Source organism: Galeopterus variegatus, unplaced genomic scaffold, assembly GCF_000696425.1.
Source record: "Galeopterus variegatus unplaced genomic scaffold, G_variegatus-3.0.2 Scaffold935, whole genome shotgun sequence".
Lineage (NCBI taxonomy): Eukaryota > Metazoa > Chordata > Mammalia > Dermoptera > Cynocephalidae > Galeopterus > Galeopterus variegatus.
The window spans coordinates 58,260-84,851 of record NW_007727046.1 but is presented as its reverse complement, the minus strand read 5'-3'; the positions used below and the strand labels follow the sequence as shown (position 1 = coordinate 84,851).

At 36.1% G+C, this 26,592-nt stretch overlaps 1 protein-coding gene across 2 annotated transcripts in view; it reads left to right on the top strand.

Annotated features, from left to right (window-relative positions):
- DDX46 (DEAD (Asp-Glu-Ala-Asp) box polypeptide 46) overlaps positions 1-26,592 on the top strand; it is a 71,455-nt gene that overhangs the window by 33,072 nt on the left and 11,791 nt on the right. Inside the window, exons 14-21 of one of the 2 annotated variants that reach the window (XM_008573570.1) lie at positions 4,734-4,898; positions 5,616-5,778; positions 14,404-14,597; positions 16,713-16,850; positions 17,158-17,307; positions 20,691-20,864; positions 21,829-22,047; positions 23,203-23,347. In XM_008573570.1, the coding sequence (XP_008571792.1) occupies positions 4,734-4,898; positions 5,616-5,778; positions 14,404-14,597; positions 16,713-16,850; positions 17,158-17,307; positions 20,691-20,864; positions 21,829-22,047; positions 23,203-23,347 (1,348 nt within the window). Of the gene's footprint in view, positions 1-4,733; positions 4,899-5,615; positions 5,779-14,403; positions 14,598-16,712; positions 16,851-17,157; positions 17,308-20,690; positions 20,868-21,828; positions 22,048-23,202; positions 23,348-26,592 lie in introns of both variants that reach the window. The other variant, XM_008573569.1, reaches the window with a different exon arrangement.

The window sequence follows — 26,592 nt, the reverse complement described above, 5'->3', positions numbered from 1 at the left end:
TTTCATTCCTTATCTTCCCAGTAGCGTTGTGTTCCTGTTTTAATTGAATCAGTATACAGTGTTAAGACAATCTAAATGTTATTCACAGCTGGAAAATGTAGTAAACTATGACTGTTTTTACTTTCCTGTATAACTTTTTGCTTTCCCTAGAGTTCTTAATTGTCTTTTGGTTTGCTGGGTTTCTTAGGTCCCTATATCATTAAAACTAATTCAGTACCAAACCCTTATTAGTTATCTTAATCTCCTCTCAAGCAGTTGAGACATCAATATTCCTATCAGTTTCATCTTCCTTAAAGAGTTTCTTCAGATCCTCCTGACCTATTCCACTCAGGATTCATTGTCCTCTATGTCTGACATACAGCTGTCATCCTGGGATCTTTATCGATCTGAGGGTCCTGTTTGTTTCTCACTTGTTTCTTATTTTTTAAAGTAAGCGTTTATAGCTATAAATTTCTCTCTTAGCACTGCTTTTCCTGCATCCCATAATTTTTGGTATGTTGTGTTTTTTGTTTTCATTTGTCTCTAAATATTTTCTAATTTCTCTTCTAATTTTTTTTATCTATTCTTTAAGAGTATGTTGTTTAATTTCTACAACTTTGTGAATTCTCTAGTTTTACTTCTGATTTCTAAATTCATCCTATTGTGGTTGGAGAAGATACTTTGTATGATATATGTCTTAAACTCTATTGAGATTCATTTTGTAGGCTAACATAAGGCTTATCCTGGTACTTGTCCTATGTATACTAGAGAAGAATATGTATGCTGATGTGGAGTAGAGTGTTCTCTATCTGTCTGTTATATCTCTTTGGTTTATCATGTTAAGCTCTCTGTTTCCTTAATTCTAGTTTATCTATTAAGGTGTGTAAATGTTTATAAGTGCTATATCTTCTTGCTGTATTGAACCTTTTATTAATATGATGTCCTTCTGTGTCTCTTGTAACCTTTTTTTGATTTAAAGCCATTCCTGTTCTCTTTGATTACTATTTGTATGGAATATTTTTTTTTCATCCTTTCACTTTTAATCTGTTTGTGTCTTTGGGTCTAAAATGAGTCTCTTACAGACAGCATATACGTGGATCATGTGTTTTTATCTCTTTTGTGTCTTTTGCTCAGAGAGTTTGTTTAATCCATTTACATTTAAAGTAATTAGTGATAAAGAAGAAATTTTATTAAAGGAAGAACTTTTATTAGTTTGCTGTTTGTTTTCTATATGCCTTATAGGTTTTTGTCCCTTATTTTGTGTATTATTGTCTTTTTTGTGTTTAGTTGATTTTTGGTAGTAAAATGTTTAAATTTCTTTCTCATTTCCTTTTGTGTATATTCTGTAGTTATTTTCTTATGGTCACCATGGGAATTACATTTAACATCCTAAAGTTCTAATACTCTAATTTGAATTTATATCAGCTTAACATCAATAACATACAAAAACTCTGCTCCGTTATAGTTCCATCTTTAACTGCTTCAGCTGGTGATACTATTAAATTACTTCTGTGTACATTGTGTGTTCTGACACATAAACTAATACTTCTTTTAGATACATTATTCATTTAAATTATGTAGGAAACAAAATGTGGAGTTACAAACCGAAGTTACAGTAAAGTAGCTTTTTGATTTGTAATTGGTGGGGGGGGGAGCCTCGTGGTATGGGATCCAAACCCATGACTTTGGTGTTATACCACTGTGCTCTAACCAACTGAGCTTACTGGCCAGCTCCTGATTAATAATTTTTAAAAATGTGTTAGTCTCTTAAATCATGTAGAAAACAAAAAGCGAAGTTACAAAATGTTGTTAAAATAATACTAGCTTTTATAATTGCCATGTATTTCCCTTTTTTGAGATTTTTAATTTGTCATATGGCTTCAAGTTACTATCTAGTGTTCTCTCATTTCACCTTGCAGGACTCCCTTAAGTATTTCTTGTAGGGCATGTCTAGTGTTGATAAACTCCTTCAGTTTTTGCCTGGGAATGTCTTAATTTCTCCCTTACTTTTGAAGGACAGTTTCACTGGATGTAGGATTTTTGGTTGGCAATCTTTTCTTTTAGTACTTTGAATATACAGGTAGTCCCCAACTTATGATGGTTTCACTTACGAGTTTTTGATTTTATGATGGGTTTATCGGGATGTAACCCCATCGTGAATCAAAGAGCATCTGAATTTACAATGGTTCAACTAAAATGTTTTGACTTTACCGATGGGCTTATATCAGGGTATTAAGTACATTTTCAGCTAACATCATTTTCAACTTAGTGGGGTTATTGGGACTTAACCCCATTGTAAGTCAGGGAGCATTTGCATCTGCCAGCTTCCTTCTAACTCCAAAGTTTCTTTTGAGAAATCTGATAATCTTATTGAAGATCATTTGTATATGAGAAGTCACTTCTCTTGCTGCTTTCAAGATTCTAGAAAGTCTGATTATAGTGTGTCTTTGTGTAGGTCTCTTTTTCTTTTTTCTTTTTTTTCCTTTTTGTCTTTTTTACTGACCGGTAACGGGATCGCAACCCTTGGTGTCGCACCCGTACCGGGGACCGGCAACGGGATCGCAACCCTTGGTGTTGCGCCCGCACCGCGCTCAGCCAGTGAGCGGGAACCGGTCTCCACATGGGATCCGAACCCTCGGCGGGAGCGCCGCCGCGCTCCCAAGCGGTGCACTCTCCAGTGCGCCACCGGGCCGGCCCGAGAATTGTTGATTTTTTTTTTTTTTTTGTCTTTTTTTCGTGACCGGTAACGGGATCGCAACCCTTGGTGTTGTGCCTGTACCATGACCGGCAACGGGATTGCAACCCTCGGTGTCGCGCCCGCACCGCGCTCAACCAGTGAGCGGACTGGTCTCTATATGGGATCCGAACCCTCGGCGGGAGCGCCGCCGGGCTCCCAAGCGCCGCACTCTACCGAGTGCGCCACCGGGCCGGCCCTGTGTAGGTCTCTTTAAGTTCCTTTTACTGGGGGTTTGTTCATCTTCTCAGATGTTTATATTCATGTCTTTCATCAAATTTAGAAAATTTCACCTATTATTTATTTAAATATTCTCTCTGCCCCTTTCTCTCTTTATCTTCTTCTGGCATATCCACAATGTGTATACTGGTTTGCTTGCTGGTGTCCCACAGTTCTCTTTTCTCTGTTCATTTTTCTTGAATGTTTTTCTTTCTGCTCGTTAGATTCAATAGTTTCTATTGTCCTGTCTTCAAATTTGCCAATTCACTTTTCTGCATGCTCATATCTGCCTTTGACTTCCTCTACTGAGTTTTTCATTTATTGTACTTTTCAGCTTCAGGCTTGCTTTCTGCTTTTGTTTTTTGGTTTCTTTTTGGTTAAGATTTGTATCTCTTTATTGATATTTACATTTTGTTCATACACTGTTTTCTTGACTTTCTCCACATCTTCCTTTAGTTCTTTGAGCATCTTTGTGACAATTGTTTTAAAGTCTTTGTCTGGTAGACCTGCTATCAGGTCTTTTTCACAGACAGTCTCTGTTGATTAATTTTTTTCCTTTGAATGCGCCACCATTCTTTCCTGTTTCTTTGTATGCCTTGTGATTTTTGTTGAAAACTGGACATTTGAATCTAATAATGTAGTAACTCTGGTGATCAGATTCTTTACCTTTCCTATGGTTTGCTATTTTTTGTTACTTTTTAAAAAAAATTATTTTTGGCTTTTTTTGGTTGTTGTAGGCTGTCTCTGTGCCAAGGATCACTCTGAGGTGTAAGCTTAAGTTCTTCTGAGGTCTTTTTGAACCTGCGCCTTTTCCTGAGTATGTGTGGTCACTCTTTACCTTTCCCTGTATATTTAGTTGTTTTTGAATATCCTAGTCTTTAATGTTTGGCTTCCAGAAGGAGAAAAGAAGAAAAATGAAGGGGAGGAGGAAGAGGTTTGGGGCCTTTAATTCCATGGAAGTCACTTCAAATGGGGGAGGGAGGGATGGTTTGCAGCAGTTTTGGGGGTGAGTGCAAAACAGTGGGCACTGACTCTTTGTTGTATACCTCTGTGATCAAAAGTAGCAGTCAGATTGTAGAACTTTGATATTTGGAGGACAGAGTCCTTTTTACCCACCCTGGCTCCTCTGAGCTGTGTGCAGTCTATTCCAGAAGGACCTGTGTGAGATGAGTAGCTGCTAGTGTGCTGAGCTGAAATTGGTGGAAATTAACTGTATACTGTTTGCCTTCCAAGCCTTCTCCTGGAAGTTGCAAGCCTTCAATGGATTCCAGAGTTCCAAAATAGTTACATCAGACATGTCCTTACAGTGCAATATTTGTCTAGGTGAGGATACAGATTCCCGGTGATTCTTATTCTGCCATCTTCTAAGAATCCTCCTTTTTTCTGATTTTATTGCATATTACTAGCACTTAGTACAATGCCTGGAACATTTTTATTGAGCCTGGGTGCTCAATAAATAATTGAATTGAATAATTGAAGGAAAACAGTGGTGTTAGTGAATATCGGTTGCATACTAGATATAGTTTGAAGATAGACTACTTGGATTGGTTGTGAGATGAGTGACAGAGAGAGATTAGTTAAAAATGACTCAGACTTTTGGCCTAACCATGTGGAATTGTCATTTCTTGAGATTGGGAAACAGAGAGTAGCAAATTAGGAGATAAAATGAACTGTGATATTCTAAGGTAACAAGTTTAAAAGTAACTGAAATAGTTGTACTCAAAAGTTCTTCTACTTGGTTTTAACATTGTATAAGTTTTGAAGACTATACTCCCTGTGTTCATTTGTAATGTTTTCTCAGGTCATGCGCATTGTGGATAATGTTCGTCCTGATCGACAGACGGTTATGTTTTCAGCCACCTTCCCCAGAGCTATGGAGGCTTTAGCTCGCAGAATCCTGAGTAAACCCATTGAAGTGCAGGTTGGAGGCAGGAGTGTGGTTTGCTCAGATGTGGAGCAACAAGTGGTGGGTATTATTTTTAGGACATCCTCAGTCTCGATGTTTAGGCAGTATGGGTGATCTTTTGTGATCACTGTTTGTGAGGTGGGCAGATAATTTCTTTTTTTTTTTTTTTGCGGGGGGTGTGTGTTTTTTTTAAGATGACTGGTAAGGGGATCTTAACCCTTGACTTGGTGCTGTCAGCACCACGCTCTCTCAAGTGAGCTAACCAGCCATCCCTGTATAGGGATCTGAACCCGTGGCCTTGGTGTTATCAGCACCACACTCTTCCGAGTGAGCCACGGGCCAGCCCTATAATTTCTAAAAGTAAGTAGTATATGTCAACTGCGGCCTTCAACTTCTTACCAGATACTCTTGACTATGCTGTTCCTCAGAACTGACTCTTTTAAATGCTCTTTGTAGTTTCTCCCACCGGAAGTGATGGGCAGGTAGATAGCAATGTCACATACTTATCTTATTCTTTGGTTACTGGAATACGAAGTTAAGAGACAGAGAGAACAGGTAATCATTTGCCCACATTTGTAAGCCTCTTATTCTCTGAAAGCTTACAATTTTTTGTTGTTGTTCTTACTGGTTTACCAGTTAAAATCAGTATTTTCCTAGCCGTTCCTAAAGATATAGCAAGATTATCTATTCATTCACCACAAATAAAATGAATATTTCTTTTCAAGGGATGTATTTGCATTTTCACTCAATTAACTTAGTACAATTTGGTGTTTTCAGATTGTGATTGAAGAAGAAAAGAAATTCTTGAAGCTACTTGAGCTTCTAGGCCATTATCAAGAATCAGGATCTGTTATTATATTTGTGGATAAGCAGGAACATGCTGATGGGCTTCTGAAGGATTTAATGAGAGCATCTTATCCTTGCATGTCTCTTCATGGAGGTAATGTTTAATTTCATTCACACATGAAGTATCTTTTAAGTACTTAACTTGCTAAGCATAGTGCTGTGTTCTGAATGATAATACTTTATTCTCTGTAGTTTAGAATTAAATTTAACATCATTGATCTCAGTTTTTATTTACAGCTGCTCTGGGGGTAAGCATCATTATCACCCCATCTTAGAGATAAAGAAGATCAGACAGGTATTCATTGGCGTGACCAGATTATACACCATTAATCAGCTAAGAAGGAATTGAAATTAAAATTTTCAACTTAATTTTAGAATTTAAAATTAAAATTTTCTGACTCATGTTATACTCTTTCCACCTACAGGTTATACAATGTTAGATTAAAAAACTTACAAAATAGCATATATGTAAGAAGATTCCATTTTTTTTTCCCCCTGTTTTTGTCTTTTTTCGTGTCCGGCAACGGATCACAACCCTCAGTGTCGCGCCTGCACCGGACCGGGACCGGCAACGGGATCGCAACCCTCGGTGTTGCTCCCACACCTTGCTCAGCCAGTGAGCGGGAACCGGCCTGTATGTGGGATCCGAACCCTCGGCGGGAGCGCCACCACGCTCCCAAGCGGTGCACTGTAGCAGTGCGCCACCGGGCCGGCCCTTAAGTAACATTTTACTTTCTGTGTAACATCACCCTTGTTACATATATGTAGGACTAGAACACAAAACATATGGAAAAGAGTTTGAATTACCCTCATTAACCAGGTGTTTTGACTATCTTTAGCTTTGTAATGAACTACCCCAAATTTAGTGGCAACAGTTTGCTTATGAACTGGCATAGCTCAGCATGTATGAGAGTACTTCAAAAAGTTCGTGGAAAGATAAATATTATGTTTTAATTCTATTTTTCCATGAACTTTTTGAAATACCTCCTGTAAATCTAGTCTCTGTTTCATGCTCAGTCTATTGGGGTGGCTCATTTGGGTCTGGGGATCCACTTCTGATTTGCCTTACTTATGTGGCTGAAATTCCTAATGTGCACATGTAGCTTATATAATTTTTTACATAATACTCAGGTGTACTGGCATTATTAGTGAGAAGTATGGGCTTTGAAATGCATACCTTTTTTTTTTTTTTTTTTACTTCTTTAGGAGAAATTCAAACTGCAAAACATGAGGCCCATTCTTGCTGCTAGGCTTATTACGACTATAAGATGCTGATAACTCTGGAATGTGACCAAATGAGAGAAAAAATACTGAACTTTTTAATTTTTGTTAATTCGTAAGGATGGAGACTGTGGTATTTCTCTTCTTTCACAATTGATCTCCATAAAGGGGCAGTTGGTCTAATTGGCAAAACCTAACATTTAATGGCTTAACATCTCTATTTCTGCTGAGAAGCCAGTTCAAAGACACTATACTGATTGCTGTTTTCTACAGAGCTAGCTGTAGTTGCTCAGTGGGGAAGAGTTGGGTGGCAGGAGATAGGAGAGTGGATTATATATTCTGCCCAACCTTGGTCCTCTTCTTAAAAAATTTATTTAGATCTTTTAAAAAATATATTTGTAATTGACACATAATAATTGTATATACTTATGGGGTACAGAGTAATATTTCAATACATGTATAGACTGTGTTGATTAAATCAGGCTAATTAGCATATCCACCACCACAAACATCTATTATTTCTTTGTGCAAAGAACATTTGAAGTCCTCTCTTCTAGCCATTTGAAAATATACAATAAATTACTGTTAATTATAGTTGCTTAGCACTACTGTAGACCACTAGAACTTATTTTTCCTATCTAGCTGTAATTTTGTGTCCGTTATTCTACCTCTCCCTATCCCTCTACTATCTCCCCTTGTTGCCCTTCCCCCTCCCCTTCCCAGCCTCTAGTAAATGTGAGTCTACTCTCTACTTCTATAAGCTTAACATTTTTTAGTTCCTGCATGAGCTAGAACATGCAGTATTTATCTTTCTGTGCCTGACTAATTTCAGTTAACATAATGTCTTCCAGGCCCATCCATGTTATTGCAAATGACAGAATTTCATTCTATTCCATTGTGTATATATACTGCATTTTCTTTATGCATTCATCTGTTGATGGATGCTTAGGTTGATTCTACATCTTGGCTATTGTGAATAGTGCTGCAGTAAACATGGGGATGCACATATCTCTTCAGTATGCTAATTTCCTTTTCTTTGGTTAAATACCCAGCAGTGGGATTGCTGGATCATATGGTGGGTTCTATTTTTAGTTTTCTGAGGAACCTCCATACAGTATTCCATAATGGCTGTACTGATTTACATTCCCATCAACAGCGTGTAAGAGCTCCTCTTTCTTGCATCCTCTTCTGTGTTTGTTCTTTTTTGTCTTTTTGGTAATAGCCATTCTAACTGGAGTGAGATGATAACTCACTGTGGTTTTGATTTGCATTTCCCTGATGATTACTGATGTTGAGCATTTTTGATATACCTTTTAGCCATTTGTATGTCTTCTTTTGAGAAATATCAATTCAGGTCATTTGCCCATTTTAAAATTGGATTATTTGTGTTTTTTTTTTTTTTTTCCTTTTTGTCTTTTTTCGTGACTGGCAACGGATCGCAACCCTCAGTGTTGCGCCCGGACCGGACCGGGACTGGCAAAGGGATCGCAACCCTCGGTGTTGCTCCTGCACTGCGCTCAGCCAGTGAGCGGCCGGTCTGTATTTGGGATCCGAACCCTTGGTGGGAGCGCCGCCGCGCCACTGGGCCGGCCCTTATTTGTGTTTTTTTGCTGTTAAGTTATTTAAGTTCCTTGGATATTAATTCTTTGTTGTATGAATAGTTTGCACATATTTTTTCACATTCTGTCAGTTGCCTCTTCACTCTGTTGATGGTTTCCTTTGCTGTGCAGAAGCTTTTTAGTTCGATGTAGTCCCATTTGTCTTCATTCCATTTTTGCTTTTGTTGCCTGTACTTTAGAAGTCTTCTTCATAAAATTTTTGCCCAGACCAATGTCTTAGAGTGTTTCCCCTATGTTTTCTTCTAGTCGTTTTATAGTTTCAAATCTTTAATTTGTTTTTTGTTGATTTTGGTGTATACTGAGAGATGGGGGTCTAGTTTCATTCTTCCGTGTATGGGTATACGGTTTTCCCAGCACCATTTATTGAAGAGGCTTTCCTTTTGCCAGTGTGTGTTTTTGGCATCTTTGTCAAAAATCAGTTGGCTGTAGTTATATGGATTCATTTCTGAGTTTTCTATCCTGTTCCATTGGTCCATGTGTCTGTTTTTATGGCTCCTGATCCTCTTAACCTGAGAAAATTTTCTCAGTATAGCAATGAGAAAACGTTCCATGGTTTTTGACTTTTTTGTTAAAGATTTGTCAGAACATGAAAGTCCAGGTAATTGTGTTTTATGAAATAAAATACATGGAGAGCATGTTTTTCATACTACTATAGTTTTTATTTATCACATTCCTGCATTCCTTTAAAGTGGAAGAGATCTGAAAACACTTTAATTAAACCATGTCTGAAATTTCTATTTTGTCATTCATCCATTTCTTCACGTTTGTACTTGCACTTAATAATTTAAAAATTTTGTTAAAACACATATTTGTATTTAATGTGGCAAATAATGTTTAAATTAGGAAAGTCATCCAGTATTTTTTTTCTTCCTGTTAATTATGGTACGTGAGAATAGAGACGTTGTTTAGCAGGCAAAATGCTTCATTGAGGTCTTTGAAATGTGCTATTAATATTAGTTTTTTGTTTTGTTTTTGTGCAAGTAACAGAAAATGTGAATTCAGCTGCCTTAAGTTGTGAGGAAATTTTATTTTTTCACAGAATGTGACATACCACGGCCAAGTGACTGACTCAAGAGTTCCTTTCTTTAGTGGCTCAACATCACCAAATTGTAGTTTCTATGTTGCCATCCTGTGAATGTTAGCTTAGTTATTAAGCTAGCTTTTCTCATGGCAGCGAAAGGGCTCTAGTTTTTTAGTGATCACCTCCAGATAGGACAACTTCCAGAGGAAGAAGAAAGACTGTTTTCCATATGTTTGTGTGTATATCTTTTTTTCTCTTGTTTTTATTGCCAACATTTTTAAACACAGAAAATCTGAGATAATTGTATAGTGAAACTCTTATATTTGACACTAGATTCTACAGTTAACATTTTGTTGTATTTGTTTATCACATCTTTAGCTATCTCTCCCTTCTCTACTCATGTATCAATTTTTCTTAGTTTTTTGATGCATTTCAAAGTGAGTTACAGCATCAGTTTGTCACATTCTTATTTCAGTATGCATATCATCAACACTAGTTCAAAATTTGTTTCTTTACAATAAAAAACTATAGGTAAATGATAGTAAAATGTACAGATTTTAGGTGTGTACCGTTTGTTGAGTTTTTACAGTGCATATAAGCTGTGAAACCCAAACCCCTATTAAGATACAGTGTCAGAAATTTCCCTCAGTTAATCCTGCCCCTACCATTCAGAGGCAACCAGTTTTAAAATTTTTTTCCAACTTAGATTAGTTTTATCTGTTGTAGAATTTCAGATAAATGGAATCAAACATTATTACTGTATAAGGTTTTACTGTTACTGTACAAAGTTTCTTTCATTCAGCATATGCTTTTTGAGATTCATCTATGTTTTTGGATGTATCAGTTCTTCCTGGTTATTGCTGGATAATATCCTATTGCATGAAGACATTAGTTTGTTTAATCATTTTTATTGGACACCTGAACTGTTTCCAGTAGTTTGACTGCTTCTGCATTCCCATAGAACACACTATAATCAAGATACAGAACAGTTCCATTACTCCCTAAAACTATCTGATCCTGTTCTTATAAAGGTAATTATAAAGGTACCCCCTCCCTCATCCACTGCCTGTGGCAACCACTGATGTGTTCTTATAAGGATGTTTGTAAATAGAATCTTACAGCGTGTAACCTTTTGCAATTGGCTTTTTTCACTGAGCATAATGACTTTGAGATCCATCTTTTTTTTTTTTCCTTTTTGTCTTTTTTCGTGACCGGTAACGGGATCACAACCCTCGGTGTCGCGCCCATACCGCGACCGGCAATGGGATTGCAACCCTTGGTGTCAGGCCCGTACCGCGCTCAACCAGTGAGCGGACTGGTCTCTATATGGGATCCGAACCCTCGGCGGGAGCGCCACCGCACTCCCAAGCGCCACACTCAACTGAGTGCGCCACCGGGCCGGCCCGAGATCCATCTTAGTTGTTGCATAGTTCATTTCTTTGTATTACTGAGTAGTTTTCATTGTATGGATGGATGACTGTGTAACTGTTTATCTGTTTAAGGACATTTCTGGTTGTTTCTAGGTTTTTCCAATTATCAGTAGAGCTGCTGTTAAATATTCAAGTAAAAGTTTTTTGTATGAATGGAAGTTTTCATTTCTCTTGGGTAGATAGTCAGGAATGGGATTCCTGGGTCATATGGTAAGAGTATCTAGGGAGTGTTTTCTTGTATTTATTCTGCTAGGGGGTCACTTTTATTTCTAGAATCTGTGAATTTATGTCTTGCACCTGATTTGAGAAATTCCTGGCTGTATTTTCTTCAGAAACTTTTCCTGCCCTATTTTCTCTCCTTTTTGTGACTCCAATTATGCATATGTTTGACCTTTTGATATTGTTTCACATGTCACTGATGCATTGATCAGTCTTTTTCAACCTTTTTTCCCCTCTATAATTCAGATTGATAATTTGTTTTATTCTGTCTTTAAGTTCATTAGATTGTTTTTGTTTTTGCCATCTTCTATCTGCTGTTAAACCCATTCAGTGAATTTCTTTCTTTCTTTCTTTCTTTTTTTTTTATCAGGTGGCCAGTATGGGGTTCAAACCCTGGACCTTGGTGTTTATTAGTACCACACTCTAACCAACTGAGCAAACTGGCCAGCCCTATCCAGTGAATTTTAAATTTTTTTTTTTTTTAGTTTTGAAATTTCCAATGGGTTCTCATTTATATTTCCTTATGTCTCTGATTAGATATTCTAGGCATTTGTTCTGAGTATTAAAAATATCATATCCTTGATCGTAGTTATGATAAGTGCTTTAACATCTTTGTTATAATGTCTGGGTTATCTTGATGTCACTCCCTATTTGTTGTCTTTTCTTTTGATTTTTCTTATATGTTTTTCTGTTTCTTTGTAGGTCTAGTAATTTTGGTTTTATACTGGATTTTGTGAATGATGCATTGTAGAGATTCTGAATTCTTTTATATTCCCCTCAAGAGTGTTTTTTTTTTTTTAAAGACAGGGCATTAACTTGGCTGGACCTGTGTTCCAAACTAAGTCTTTCTTGTAATGGGCAGCATCTGAAATATCTATTAATTTTTTTTAGCCGTAGCGGGGCAGCTTGAATTTTGCCCCATGCATGTGTAATTTAGGGGTCAGTCAGATATTTGGGCAGCGTATATATGCACAATTAAGGGTGCCTGGTCTGTTTATCCACCTCCTTTTTCCAGTCCTGAGTTTGTTCTAAACTCTTGTTTATGGTTCTTCTTGTCAGTAAGACTGAGTTTCTATTCAAGTGTTGACTTCCTCACTTAGGCTACCCATGGCCACTTCCAAGCAAAGAGATTTAAAATAAATAAATAAATAAAATCCTGTAAACTTAACTAGTGCCATTACATTCTTCCAAATGTCAACTTTCTTTCAATTCCTGCCTGCTTTTAATCACTATGGTGCCTTTAAGTTAGTTGCTCTTTATATTTGGCCTAGAGTTCTTAGTTGTTATGTACAAGAGAGTTGGTCCCATAAGAGCTTCCTCTACTTTGGTGGAAATGTGTGTTTTTTTATATAAGTAAGGAAATTGTTTCCCGTAATCCTCTGTGTGTAGTTCTTTTATCTTTTTGGCCAGAATTACATCACATGCTTAAGCCTAAATCATTCATAGCAAGGGGAATGACAAGTGCTTCTTAAAGTATTGTCCTGCGAACCTTGAGAGTCTCTGAGACTTCAGGAAGTTAGTGAGGCCAAACGTATTTTCATAATAATCCATCAGTGCTATTTGCCTTTTTCACTTTCATTCTCTCAGGAGTGTGCAGTGTTTTCTAGAGACTACATAGCATATTATATTGCAACAGATTGAGAGCAGAAGACATGAGACTCCAGCTGTCTTTCATTAAGCCAGACATTAAAGAGATTTGCAAAAATGTAAAACAGTGCCATTCATCTTAATTGTTTTATTGTTTTGGAAAAGTTGTTTTTCACAAAAATGTTTTTTATTTTAACATGTAATTGCTGTTATTTTTAAACAAGCTAAGTATTTTAAAATTTCTTCTCTTCTAATTTCTAATACATTAAATATTGATAGACAAGACCTATGTACACTAAAGCTCTTTAGGTCTGTTCCTTATTGGTTTTAAGAGTGTCAAGGCATCCTGAGCACAGAAAGTTTGAGAAGGGCTAGTTCACACTAACCATGATTCACCTCTTGAGACTGAGAATTAAGCTCATTTACCATTTAATGTATTCATGACCATATATTGGGTATGTATGTGAATAAAATTGGGATTCTTATAAAAAGAAAGAGAGTTAACGGTTGTTGGACAGGCATCCCATATGTTTCAGTTAGCATATTATATTTAATTCCAAGGTTAATAGTCAGGAAACCTTAGGCAATGTGAAAGTTTTAATATTTTTTAATTACAGACTTTTATTGATTGATTGATTGATTGGTTATTGAAACGTAATTGATTGTACATATCTGTGGGGTACAGAATTGAATATCAATACCTGTGTGCAATATGTGATGCCCAAATCAGGATAATGAGTATATTCGACGTTACAAAATGTAATCATTTTTTTGTGGCCCTTTACCAATTTCTCTTTAAGCCCCCCTTTCTATTAATTAATAGAAATTAATATTGGTAAATATTTAGATACTAAATATCCTGTGCATGTTAAGCCTAGATTTTATGTGAAATCTCCTGTTGTAAGCATGAATTTTAAAGTTTGAGAATTTATCCTATTTTCTTCTCTATTACCAGAAATTCCTGGGTATCCCATCATAAAATATATTTGTGGCCTGGGCATCTTGTAATAGAACCTTTTGGTATTTTATACTCTGCCTTGTCACTCATTCTGAGTCTCTTTAGTTGACCTATTTGAGATCCAATTGGGTACTTTTTAACCAGTGCTTCTCAAATTTTAATGTGCATATGGTAGTATCTGAGAATTTTGTTAAAATGCAGATTCAGTATTTTCAGGTAAGACCTGAGATTCTGCATTTTTAGCAAGCTCCTAGGTGATGCTGCTTCTGGTCCTTGGACAAAACCAAGTAGCAGGCTTTGAGTAACTGACAGGAGAAGGAGAAAGATCTGAATCCTGTCAGTATCCACTGAATATTTCTGCTTTTTGTCCCTTTGCCCCAGAACAGGTTTAGGTTAGTGGTTTTGAGACTGGGCCTCTGAAATTGTAAGCCTTATATATAAAAAAGGGAGCAAAACAAGGGTAGATTTGGAAGATTCGTAAATGAATTGATAGCAGCAACCTTTAATCTTGCCATTTTTCATAGTCTTTTATTTTCTATATTGTAGGTGTTAGAAATGTAGGTTTGTTCTTTACTCTTAGTTTAGATTCCTTCTTTGTCAGAGGAAATGGAAAATTTAACTTGAACATATTGTTTTACAGCTCTTCTCTTTAATTTACTTGCAGGCATTGATCAATATGACAGAGATAGCATCATAAATGACTTTAAGAATGGGACCTGCAAACTTCTTGTGGCCACCTCTGTTGCTGCCCGAGGTCTAGATGTGAAACATCTGATTCTTGTAGTAAATTACAGCTGCCCCAACCATTATGAGGATTATGTGCACAGAGCAGGACGGACTGGAAGAGCAGGCAACAAAGTAAAAATAATTTTTTATAGTTGATTTCTATTATATTAAGATATAGATGTTTCTTCACTATTTTAAAGAGTAGATGATAGGAGTTAGGGGGATGTTTTGAAAATCCTTAATCAGCCGAGTGTGGGGAATAGTTGATGTTAATCATTTATACAGTAGTTTCCCCTTATCCTTGGGGTATATGTTCCAAGACCCCCAGTGGATGCCTGAAACCATAGATAATAACAAACCCTCCATGTCCTATGTTTTTTCATATACAACCTACCTATAATAAAGTTTAATTTATAAATTAGGGACAGTAAGAGATTAACAATAATAGTAGAGTAGAAAAATTATAATATACTGTAATAAAAGTTATTTGAATATAGTCTCTGTCTCTATCTCTGTGAGAGAGAGAGTGTGTGTGTGTGTGTGTACGCACGCGTGCGTGTGTGTGTCTGTCTCTCTCTCTCTCTCAATGTGGTCATATTTTCAGATCTTGGTTGACTGCAGGTAACTGAAACTGCAGAAAGCAAAACCACAAATAAGGGAGAACCAAAGTATACATGTAAATGTCTAAATATTATTAAACTTTTCAGATACCTAGCTGCTCTCTATAAGCAGATATTGTTAACAGTTTGTGTCCCCTTTTAGGTTTTTCTACCTGCTACCTAAAAATTTCTGTGTATATATACATGTGTATAATTTGGGATCTTTCATTGCTTTTAAAAAAAACCCATGGTATTGTTAAATACATCCACCCACCCTCACACCTGCCAACCTCCCCACCCCCATATATCACACATGCATACATACATACATATACATATATATAAATTACTTGCCTTTTTTGACTAACCTGTATTTTGGTAACTATAGGCCTAACTCATTCTTTTTGAAGGCAACAGAATATTCTGTTGTTGGAGACATTTATGATGTTATATTTGATTTTCTAAGCCTGGACATTGCATAATAAAGCAATAATAGAATTAATAGTAATAGCTTATATTTATGGAGTGCTTTTATCTGTCAGGCACTTCATTACATATATTATCTCATCCTCAAAACTTTCCTTTGAGGTGAATGATATTACTCCATTTTATAGGTGAGAAAAATTATGGGACATAGAATTAAATCACTTGCACAGGGTTACACAGCTAATAAGTAATGATGGCGTTTATTTTTTTAACTTGAGTATTCTGAGGAGTGGCGAACTTTTTCTGTAAAGGGCCAGATACTAAAAATCATAGCCTGTTTGGCCTACATACAGTCTCTCACATACTCTTCTCTTTCTCTCTCCTTCTGTGTGTGTGTATGTGTTTATAACTCTATAAAAATGTAAATGTCATTCTTAGCTCTTAGGCAGTACAAAAGTAGACCATGGATTAAGTATGGTAATAATTTTGATATTCCTGAAATAAAATCTTAAACCATGTTTTAAAATTTTAACAGTTCATTCTTAGGGGCAGTGTTTTTTTAATATAGCAGCCTGAATATGGTTTGTTACTCTTCCATTTCCAACTCTAGTCTTTCTCTTGCCTAAACCAAATAGCTGCTAGGGGCATGTGAAGAATTGTGCTTTAGGTAGAATCCCAGGGAGGTGATGTAGCTGATCTCATTTATGCAAAACAGCTACATAAATTAAGTATATAAAAACAACTCATTTGTGTATATAATCACATTATATACACATATATGTATGTACACATACATATTTTTATATCTTTTATTGGTCTTGAATAAGAATAGGGAAAGCTGTATCCTAGGAAGTTAATATGCGTGAGAGTGCTACAGTAGGTAGTAGTAGAAGGAGATACAAGCAAAAAAAAACATACTATATTAAAGAAAATTAATACATAATGACAACGTAATTGTGCATTTGTGTAATATCACATATATTTTTCTTTTGCATAAAGAAATGAGAAATTCTTTTAGTTTTGCTTATATTTTTAAATATTAAACTTAGATATTTCACTTTAAACTGTTGAATAATTTAGTAGGACTCTTGTGGCCTTTAAAATTCTTTAGTAATGGTATCAGTCTCAAGAGGATTTTATTAGGTGGTTCAGATTTTATCTTTGATTTAAGTAGGATTCATCTTGTTAGTGTCTAATAATTCTACTTGTCATCATTCATTAGGGTTATGCCTATACTTTTATCACAGAAGATCAAGCTCGCTATGCTGGTGACATAATTAAAGCTCTTGAATTGTCAGGAACTTCAGTGCCTCCTGATCTAGAGAAACTCTGGAGTGATTTCAAAGATCAGCAGAAAGCTGTGAGTTTTTTAACCTCTGTTACTTATATGCAAATTATTAATGTGGTCTAAACCTTAAGTATTTAATACTTACAGATTTTGATAGGACTGTTTTTATTTCTCTTTAGAGAGGAAAAAAAGGGTGAGAAGAAAATCCTGCTTTTGCTTGAACTTAGTATTTTGTGAAGTCTATACAGAGCTCTATTTTTTTTCTAAGTGTTTTTGTTACCTTGGCATGTTACCACTTTGAAAAATATTTAACTGCTATAAATTATTAAACATTAAAGTTTTTACTATAAGATTAACTTTTTTTGTTTTTCCTTGAAAGGAAGGAAAAATAATTAAAAAGAGTAGTGGGTTCTCTGGTAAGGGATTCAAGTTTGATGAAACAGAGCAAGCTTTGGCTAATGAGAGGAAGAAGTTACAAAAAGCAGCTCTTGGTCTGCAAGATTCAGATGATGAGGATGCTGCAGTCGATGTAAGTATTGTTCTTCCAAGCCTCCTTTTTGCCAGTTGAAGGCATTATTTCTATTCTACTGGAGGTCTTGCCGTATGCTTGAGATAGGCAATCACTGGAAACCTTCTTGGTGTGTACCCCTGCTAACCTTTTTCTGTGTGTGTATGTATTTACATATGCTCATATTTATGTATTTTCATAAAAATAGCATCATACTGCTTTATAACCTTCTTTACAACAACAGTATGTAGAAATCTTTCCATTTTAGTAAATTCACTCTACATTTTTCTTGATGGCTACATAATATTTCATTATATGGATGTTTCACAGTTGAATGAATCAAACTCCTATTTTTTGAATATATGGGTTGTTTCTATGTATTCATTATTTGGAATATACTATTATAAATTATACTTCATTGCATATCCTTGCACATTTAACTGTGCACACTCATCAGATTAAGTCTTGAGGATGCCTTTATAAGTGGAATTGCTAGGCCATAGGGTAGATTTAATTTAGTCTTGAACATTGTAAGATTGTCCTCCAACAAGGGAGTACCAATTTGCACTTAACTGTAGTGCTTTGAAAGAGTGCATGACTTCCTATACCTTTAACAACATTAGTAGTAATATTTTTTTATCGTTTTTAATTTGATAATTATAGAACATCTTTATTAATAATAATAGTCAACTTTTATTGAGTGCTACCAAGTGCTTTATAGGGATATTTCATTTACCTCCTCACAATAGCTATACAAGGTAGATACTCAGAATATTCCCATTTTATAATCGAGTAGACTGAGGCTTAGAAAGAAATAATAACCTTTTCAGGTTTAAACAACTGTAATGGGGAAGAGCCCGTAATAGTACCCAGTCAATTCTTATCAATAAAAACCCGTGTTTTTTACCTTATGACATTATCTTTGATCCAGTGAGAAGAGACCCTGAGAGCTCAGCAAGTTGAAGGTTTCACAGAGTATATTCTTTGGAACCCTAATCCCAGGAGCTTTAGAAAAGGATGTTTCCATCATTTTTGTGAAATCTGCCTAGTATATACCAGTAACCCCCCTTTCAATATGTAGAACACACATAGCACATTACAGCATGTAAAAAAAAATCCGTAATAAAGGAAGCTTATTTAACTTTGTTTAAGCCAGAAATTCTCCAGCATATGTAATCATAGAACTTTTTTTTTTTTTAAACCTTAGATCAGAACACAGTTTTGGAAATCAGGAATTCAATCTGATCTTATCATTGAGGAAATTGAGGCCCAGAAAAAGTGTTTGGTCTGGGACCATATTAGTAGTTAATCACAGCCAGGACCAGAATCCAGGTCTCCTGTTAACTCTAGGCCATTTCTTTCTAGTGTACCATACTGGCTCAAAATTTAATGAAGCCAGTGTTTTAGTTATCTGTTAGTGTATAACAAATTAAAACTTAGCAGGTTAAATCAGTAAACATTTATTATCTCACAGTTCCTGAAGATCTGGAAATCAGGAGCAGTTTAGCCAAGTAGTTTTGGCTTCAGCTCCCATGAGATTGTAGTCATCTGAAGGCTTGACTGGTGCTGGTAAATCTGCTTCCAAGATGGCTCACTCTGATGGCTCACAGGGTCCCTCAGTTCTTCACCACTCTACCTGTATGTCTTCTTGACATGATAGCTGGCTTCCTCCAGAGCACATGATCCAAGAGTGAGAGCAAAGAGGAAGACTTGGTGCCTTTTATGACTGGTCTCTTAAATTATACAGTCACTCCCACTTTATTCTGTTAGAAACAAATCACTAAATCCTGCCTACACTCCTGGGGAGGCTTCACCTCTTGAAGGGAAGAGTATTAAATAATTTGTAGCCATGTTTTAAAATCAACCCTGTCAGGGCCAGCCCGTGGCTCACGTGGGAGAGAGTGGTGCTGATAACACCAAGGCCATGGGTTTGGATCCCTATATAGGGATGGCTGGTTGGCTCACTTGGGAGAGCATGGTGTTGACAACACAAGTTAAGGGTTAAGATCCCCTTACCAGTCATCTTTAAAAGAAGAAAAAAAAAAAAAGAAAAACCACCCGTCTTACCAGTCATCTTTAAAAGAAGAAAAAAAAAAAAAAGAAAAACCACCCGTCAGTTTTTTTATATTTTAACAAATTTCAAAATCTCATGAGGAAATATATTTATCATTTCTCTGTTAAAGTATTGTATGATTTTTGTAAAAAATTAGAATAGTACTTGAGTGAATAAAATTAAAAAGTTAGCCCTGTCAACTGGCACTGTATACATTCTCCATTCCTTTTTTTTTTTTTTTTTTTTTTTAAAGATAACAGGTAAGGGGATCTTAACCCTTGACTTGGTGTTGTCAGCACCACACTTTCCCAAGTGAGCCATGGGCCAGCCTTTCCATTCCCCATTTTATGTACTCATTTAGATTTTAATACCATGCATGCTGTTTAATTTGAAGGTTTTCCTCAGCTAAATGTTGAGTTTAAAACCATTTAAAACTAAAACCCCTCAATAGATAAGGAATGTTTTAAAATGAAGCTTAGTTGACTACAGCTATTTTAGAAAAAGGGCTTTCTTTCTAATTTAACCTAAATAATTTTAAAAACCTGAACAGACTTTCTCTGCATTTGGGGCAAAAGCCATCTTTAAAAAGAAATATAAATAGCCTTGCATTTTTTTAGTATGCAGGTGTGATTACCCTGAGTATTACACAGTGGCAGTAGTAGTCACATGACTCTTGAGAGTTGAGGTTTCTTCATTGGTCTTTGCCTTGATTGGGAAACCAACCTTCATTTCTTTCGTTTCTTGATTCAAAGGAATAAGGCAATAAGCCTTCTTTTCTGATTCTGTTACCCTGTTTTTAAGGGAAATCCAATTTCATTTTAACAGTTGGGCAGAGTTTTGGGAGCCCTGCCTTAGGAACATTTTGTATCATTCCCCATGAGAATTATTGTGTGTATTTTTAGTTGTCCAGTGGTCTTGAGTTACAGCCCTTTCTTCCAGTATATCTATTTAATTGCAGTATATCTGTCATCAGTGTCTGAGCCCTGTAGCAACTAAGGTGAACCACATTGGTTTGATGACACATATTTCCTCATTTACTGAACTGGGATGTATTTTCTGGACCTCTCAGGAGTCTGATTAAGTGGTTCATGCAGCATTGTATCTGTTGTTTTTTTTTTTTCCTTCACCATAGACAACTGATTTTTGAAATAAAATGTGTTGCACTTAATGAATAGGTGGTATATTTTCCTATTGATCTACATATTGATTCCTATTGATCTGTTTGTTTACATAAGTATAACTGTTTGATTCTAACCTTTTGGTGGAGACATTTCTTGTTTCTGTAGGTAGACCTAAATTGGTATTTCTAATCCAATTTTTACTAATCCTTCTTGTTTTTACTTTGGTCTAGATTGATGAACAAATTGAAAGCATGTTTAATTCAAAGAAGAGAGTAAAGGATATGGCTGCTCCTGGAACATCTAGTGTTCCTGCTCCAACTGCAGGAAATGCTGAGAAATTAGAAATAGCTAAGAGATTAGCTCTTAGAATCAATGCTCAGAAGAATTTGGGCATCGAGTCTCAGGTATTAAGTAATTTATTCCAAGTCTCAGTCAATACTTTTAATAAGTTCTTTGATTTAAGTAGTTTATAGGAATTATGTCAAGCATGAGTGATCAAGCAGTTGTCCTAGGCATTGAGTTTGTGATAGTTTAACTTTCTCAATACAGAATTCTTTGATGATTGCATTTGGATGATTTCACTTGGTCTGTTCTGCAGTGCCTAGCTGTTAGGCATGTTAGCCATCGATAGTTTTATAGAGTAGTATTCTGATTGATTGTACCAAAATTTTAAAGAAGTTATTCTCTTTTTCTTTCTTGATCTACTTTTATTGGATGAGTATTGGGCACACAAACAATTCCCTGGATGTATAAACACCCAGTTACATGACTCACATTAACATGGGTTTAAACAGTGGAGAAATCTGTTTTTTAAATATTTCACATGGCATCTTTTTCTTGGAATCTTTTTTGTTAGCTTAAGTTTTAATTAAGGGAAAATCTTCATAGCATTCCCAAAGAATGGTTTGTTAATTTCAATAATATTATGAAGATCATTTACTATAATTTATTGAATGTTAGGTTGGGCCACAGGGGAGGAGGAGCTCAGTGATGGTAGTGGTACAAAGATTCTAATTCAGAGGAAACTCCTAGGAGTCACAAAGTGTACAAATGATTTTGGAAATATTGCACTATATCTGATAACAAGATTTACCTAATTATGAAGGGCATATCTATGATTCAGAATATTTAGTAGAGAGTTGAATGTTATTCAGTTTTCTTATCAAGAGTAAGAGAGATACATTAAACTATTAGTTATAAATATATACTGCTAAATTGCACATATGAGTGGGACTCTGAATTAGAAAGATGTTTACTTATTTATTTAATACAGAGTTAGTGGCTTTTCAGAGAATAATATGTGGTGGGGTTTCTGGTCCTGTCTCTGCCCTCATTGCAGATTTGACTGTAGGTCTTCTTTAACTGCAGGATGTGATGCAACAGGCCACCAATGCAATTCTCAGAGGTGGCACCATTCTTGCTCCCACTGTGTCTGCAAAAACCATTGCAGAGCAACTTGCTGAAAAGATCAATGCCAAGCTCAATTATGTGCCTTTGGAGAAACAAGAAGAGGAGAGACAGGATGGTGGACAGAATGAATCTTTTAAGAGATATGAGGAAGAATTAGAGATCAATGACTTTCCACAGGCAAGTAACAGGTTTAAATCTTTTTTTATTGTGAAGTAGCGACTCTTGCTTCTTTAGGAGTATGTGAATATAGGAATAAACAAACCAAATTGTTTTTCCTATACTTTTACTCAGCAACTATCAACACAGAAGACTACTGTGACCAAATGTGTGGGGGTTTTCTCCACACATCAAGTGATCAGTTCTGCAGTGGACACCAGCTGGGTGCCCTCCAATTCAATTCCAACCCTGTCTACCTGGAGATAGCATCAGATCCCACAGTCTCAGTCCCCCAAGACTGTGCTGGTCACAAGTTGAGGCCTCTGGAACATGTGACCAACCAGCTATGAATTGCTGTTCCCACAATCCTCCACTCCTTTGGGTTTGGCTAATTTGTGAGAGCATCCCACAGAACTCAGGGAAACACTTTGCTTACCTTTACGCATTAATTATAAAGGATATTACAAAGGATACAGATGAAGGGATGCATAGGGCAAGGTATGGGGCAAGGGGTACGATGCCCTTCCCTGGTGTGCCACCCTCCAGGAAGCCCACCTGTTCAGCATTTTGGAAGCTCTCCAAACCCACTCCTCTTGGGTTTTGATGGAGGCCTCTTTGTGTAGTGCATACATAATTGAGGCCTCATTATTGTAGCCAGTGTTGATTAAATCATTGGCCATTATCAGCCTAAGTGTCAGCCTCTCTCCCTTCCCGAAAGGCTGGGGGGTGGGGCTGAAAGTCCCAACCCTTTAATCCTGCCTTGGTCTTTCCAGTGACCAGCTCCCATCCTGAAACTACCTAGGGGCTTTCAGCCATTAGTCAATCATTAGCATATAAAAAGACACTCTTATCACTTTGGAGATTCTAAGGATTTTAGGAATTGTATGCCAGGAGACAGGGATAAAAACCAAATATATATTTTACAATGTCACAAGCAGCATTTAAAACCCATGATCATAGCTACTTTACTTTTTACCTAAATGGTGGAGGTAACAATAGAAATTTGATTTTTATGAATATGTTCTAGGTACATTACGATCTAAAAGAATGTATGGTAAACATATGGGTTAATTACGATCTTAATGTTGACTAATATATGATATTAGCTGACCTATTTTTTGTCAGGTTTTTTTTAATCCTGTTATGAAGTGATTTTCTTCCCACCCTTTCTTTTAGACTGCTAGGTGGAAGGTTACCTCTAAAGAAGCTCTGCAGAGAATCAGTGAATACTCTGAAGCAGCAATTACAATCAGAGGAACATACTTCCCTCCTGGCAAAGAACCCAAGGAAGGAGAGCGGAAAATTTACCTGGCAATTGAAAGTATGTACTTTTGGTTTTATTTCAGGCTTGAGTTGGATCCAGGGTTATATAGATTAATAGACACAGAAAGAATGTGAGGTCTAGAGAAGACTGAAAGAGAAGACTGAAAATAAGGAACACCTGTAAGAACAAAAAGTTTCATATGTTATTTGAGGTCTTTATTTCAGGCTTGAGTTGGATCCAGGGTTATATAGATTAATAGACACAGAAAGAATGTGAGGTCTAAAGAAGACTGAAAGAGAAGACTGAAAATAAGGAACACCTGTAAGAACAAAAAGTTTCATATGTTATTTGAGGTCTTTATTCATACACACACACACACACACACACACACACACACACACACACAAAGTGCATATACAAAGTTGAATGATCTGTTTGTGGGACTCTTTCAGTTTTGACAATTCAATCATATTTGAAGATCACTCTAAAAGAAAGCAGGCATTATAAGAACTGATCCATTTATGCTTCTAATAAGTAGAATAGGCCAAAGTTTAGGTTAGAAAGTAAATCAGCTATGTTAGTTCACTTAATGAATGTTTATCTAAGCAAATATTGTCTATGAAATTTTGTCCATTAAAATGTATTCATATCTTTAACGAAATAACAAGTGGACAGTTAATACCATAACCTAAAGGATGCGAGTAATGCATTATCTAAGCGCAATCCGGTTTGGTCTTTAACCTTATTTCATTCATTCATGAATGAATTCATTTCAGAAGTGAAAGACAGTGAGCCGAGATGCTGGGTACCGTTCAAGCTTTATTAAAGAAGGAAATCTGCCGGGCTGTACTTAGAATGGAGGACAGCCCGGGGCTGCCCTGAAAATGGGGGACAGCACCAGGTGTGGGGTGATAGAGCTTATATTGGTATGTTGGTGCCAAGAGCTTGGTGATGTAATTCCAGTGTGGGGATTGAGTTAGGTCATGGGGATGGAGAGTTCTGCGCATGCAGAAACAATGAAAAGTTTCATTTTCTCCGAAACCATGAGGCTTATTGTAAGAGAGAATAGGGGAGGAGAGGGGAGGAGGTGGACGGTGCCGTTTTGTACTTGGGCTTTTCTAAGATGGCTCTGGTTATGTTGCAGGTCTGTTAAGAGGCAGTTTCCATTTTTGTCTTTTCTGATATATTACTGCATTGCCTAGTAGGACAACCTGCTTCACTTCATTTATATTTAATCTGAACATCTTTGTAGTAGACTTCTTAAGTGTTCGGTTCATTTTTTAAGGCTAGTCAAAAAAAACCTTTTTTTTTTTTAACTTCATGTGTGATGGAAGCAAGACAGAGAACTAAACTGATAATGGAACCATCTGTGCTGGCTTCATTTGCCTGGCACCGTAGCATTGTTCTCAGTACAAGGCTCACATTGCCAATTTGGCTATTACTTTTTGATTGGACTGTCCCTTTTAGAACTGGCTTTAAAATCATCAGCAAATTTATGCCATCTAGGGCTTAATGTGTGAAACAATGTTTACGTTAGGTGTCAGTCACTATTGGAACTTTTTTTTATTGAGGTAAAATTTGCATAACATAAAATTCACCATTTTAATCATTTAAAATGTACAGTTAGTGGCTTTTAATACATTAACAAAACTTATGGGATGTAATGAAAGCAGTGCTCAGAGAGAAATTTATAGCTGTAAATGCCTACATTATAAAGATCTCAGTTACTGCCTTTTTTTGTGTTAGATAAATATTTTTTTGTGTGCCATTTTGATTTGCTCTTGTTTCTTTCAGTATATATATTTCTAGGCATTTTATTAGTGGTCACCCTGTGGATTACAATTAACGTCTTAACTTATAATAATGTAGTTCAATTAATACCAACTTAGGTATAATGATATGCAAAAATTTTGTTCCTATTTTGTTGTGTCCCATCACTTTTTTGTTGTCATTGTCACAAAGAACATCTTTGTACATTGCGTACCCTTTGACATAGATTCATAATTATTTTACATAGTTGTCTTTTAAATCATAAAGGAAATAAAGAGCAGCTACAAACCAAAAATAATACTGACTTTCATATTTACCTGTGTAGTTAACTTTATCAGTGTTATTTATTTCCTCGTGGGTTCAAGTTACTCTCTGGTGTTCTTTCACTTCAGTTTGGAGGATTCCCTTTAGTATTTCTTGTAGGGCAGTTATATGTGCAATATACTGTCATTTTTTTGTATATCTAAGAATGTCTTAATTTCACCTTTAAAAATATTTTTTTCCACCTTTATTTCTGAAGGATAGTTTTTTGGACATGAATTCTTGGTTGACAGGGTTTTTTTCTTTCATCACTTTGCCATCCCAGTGCCTTCTAGTCTCCATGGTTTCTGATAAGAAATCAATTGTTCATCTCATTGAGGATCCCTTGTAGGTGACAAGTCACATTTCCAGGAATCTCTCTTTGTCTTTTTTTTTTTTTTTTTTTAAAGATGACCGGTAAGGGGATCTTAACCCTTGATTTGGTGTTGTCAGCACCACGCTCAGCCAGTGAGCGAACCGGCCATCCCTATATGGGATCCGAACCCGGGGCCTTGGTGTTATCAGCACCGCACTCTCCCGAGTGAGCCACGGGCCGGCCCCTCTCTTTGTCTTTTAATGGTTTGATTATGACATACATATAACATAGTATATATAATATATGTACTACATATATATGTAGTATAGTCTACATGGGTTTTTATGTTTAGATTTTTGGATGTATAAATTCATGTTTTTCATCAAATTTGGGGATTTGGGGTAATTTTTTCAAATTTTTTCTGCTTCTCTTTTTCTTGCCTCTCCTCTGGAACTCCCATTGTGCATGTGTTGGTGCATTTGATGGTGTCCCACAGGTCTCTTGGACTCTGTTCATTTTTCTTCATTTCTTTTTTTTTTTTTTCTTGCTTTTTCATACTCAATCTCAATTGACCTGTCTTCAAGTTCAGTGATTCTTCTGTCTGCTCAAATTTGCTCTTGGATCCCTTTAACGAATTTTCATTTCAGTTGATGTACTTTTCAACTCCAGAATTTCTTTTTTTTTTTTTTTTTATTCTCAAAATTAAATTTAAAAAGCATTTATCCAGCATCTATGTATGAGATATTTACAGTTTAGCTGATGGGATAAATAACACATATGACTACAATAGAAAGCTATACATAGTGCATACAAAGTATTATAGATTCAGATGAAAAGGACATCTCATCTGCTCTATTCCATTAACATTCTGACCAGGTCCTTCTCATATTCCTCCTATCCATTCTCCCAAATACTG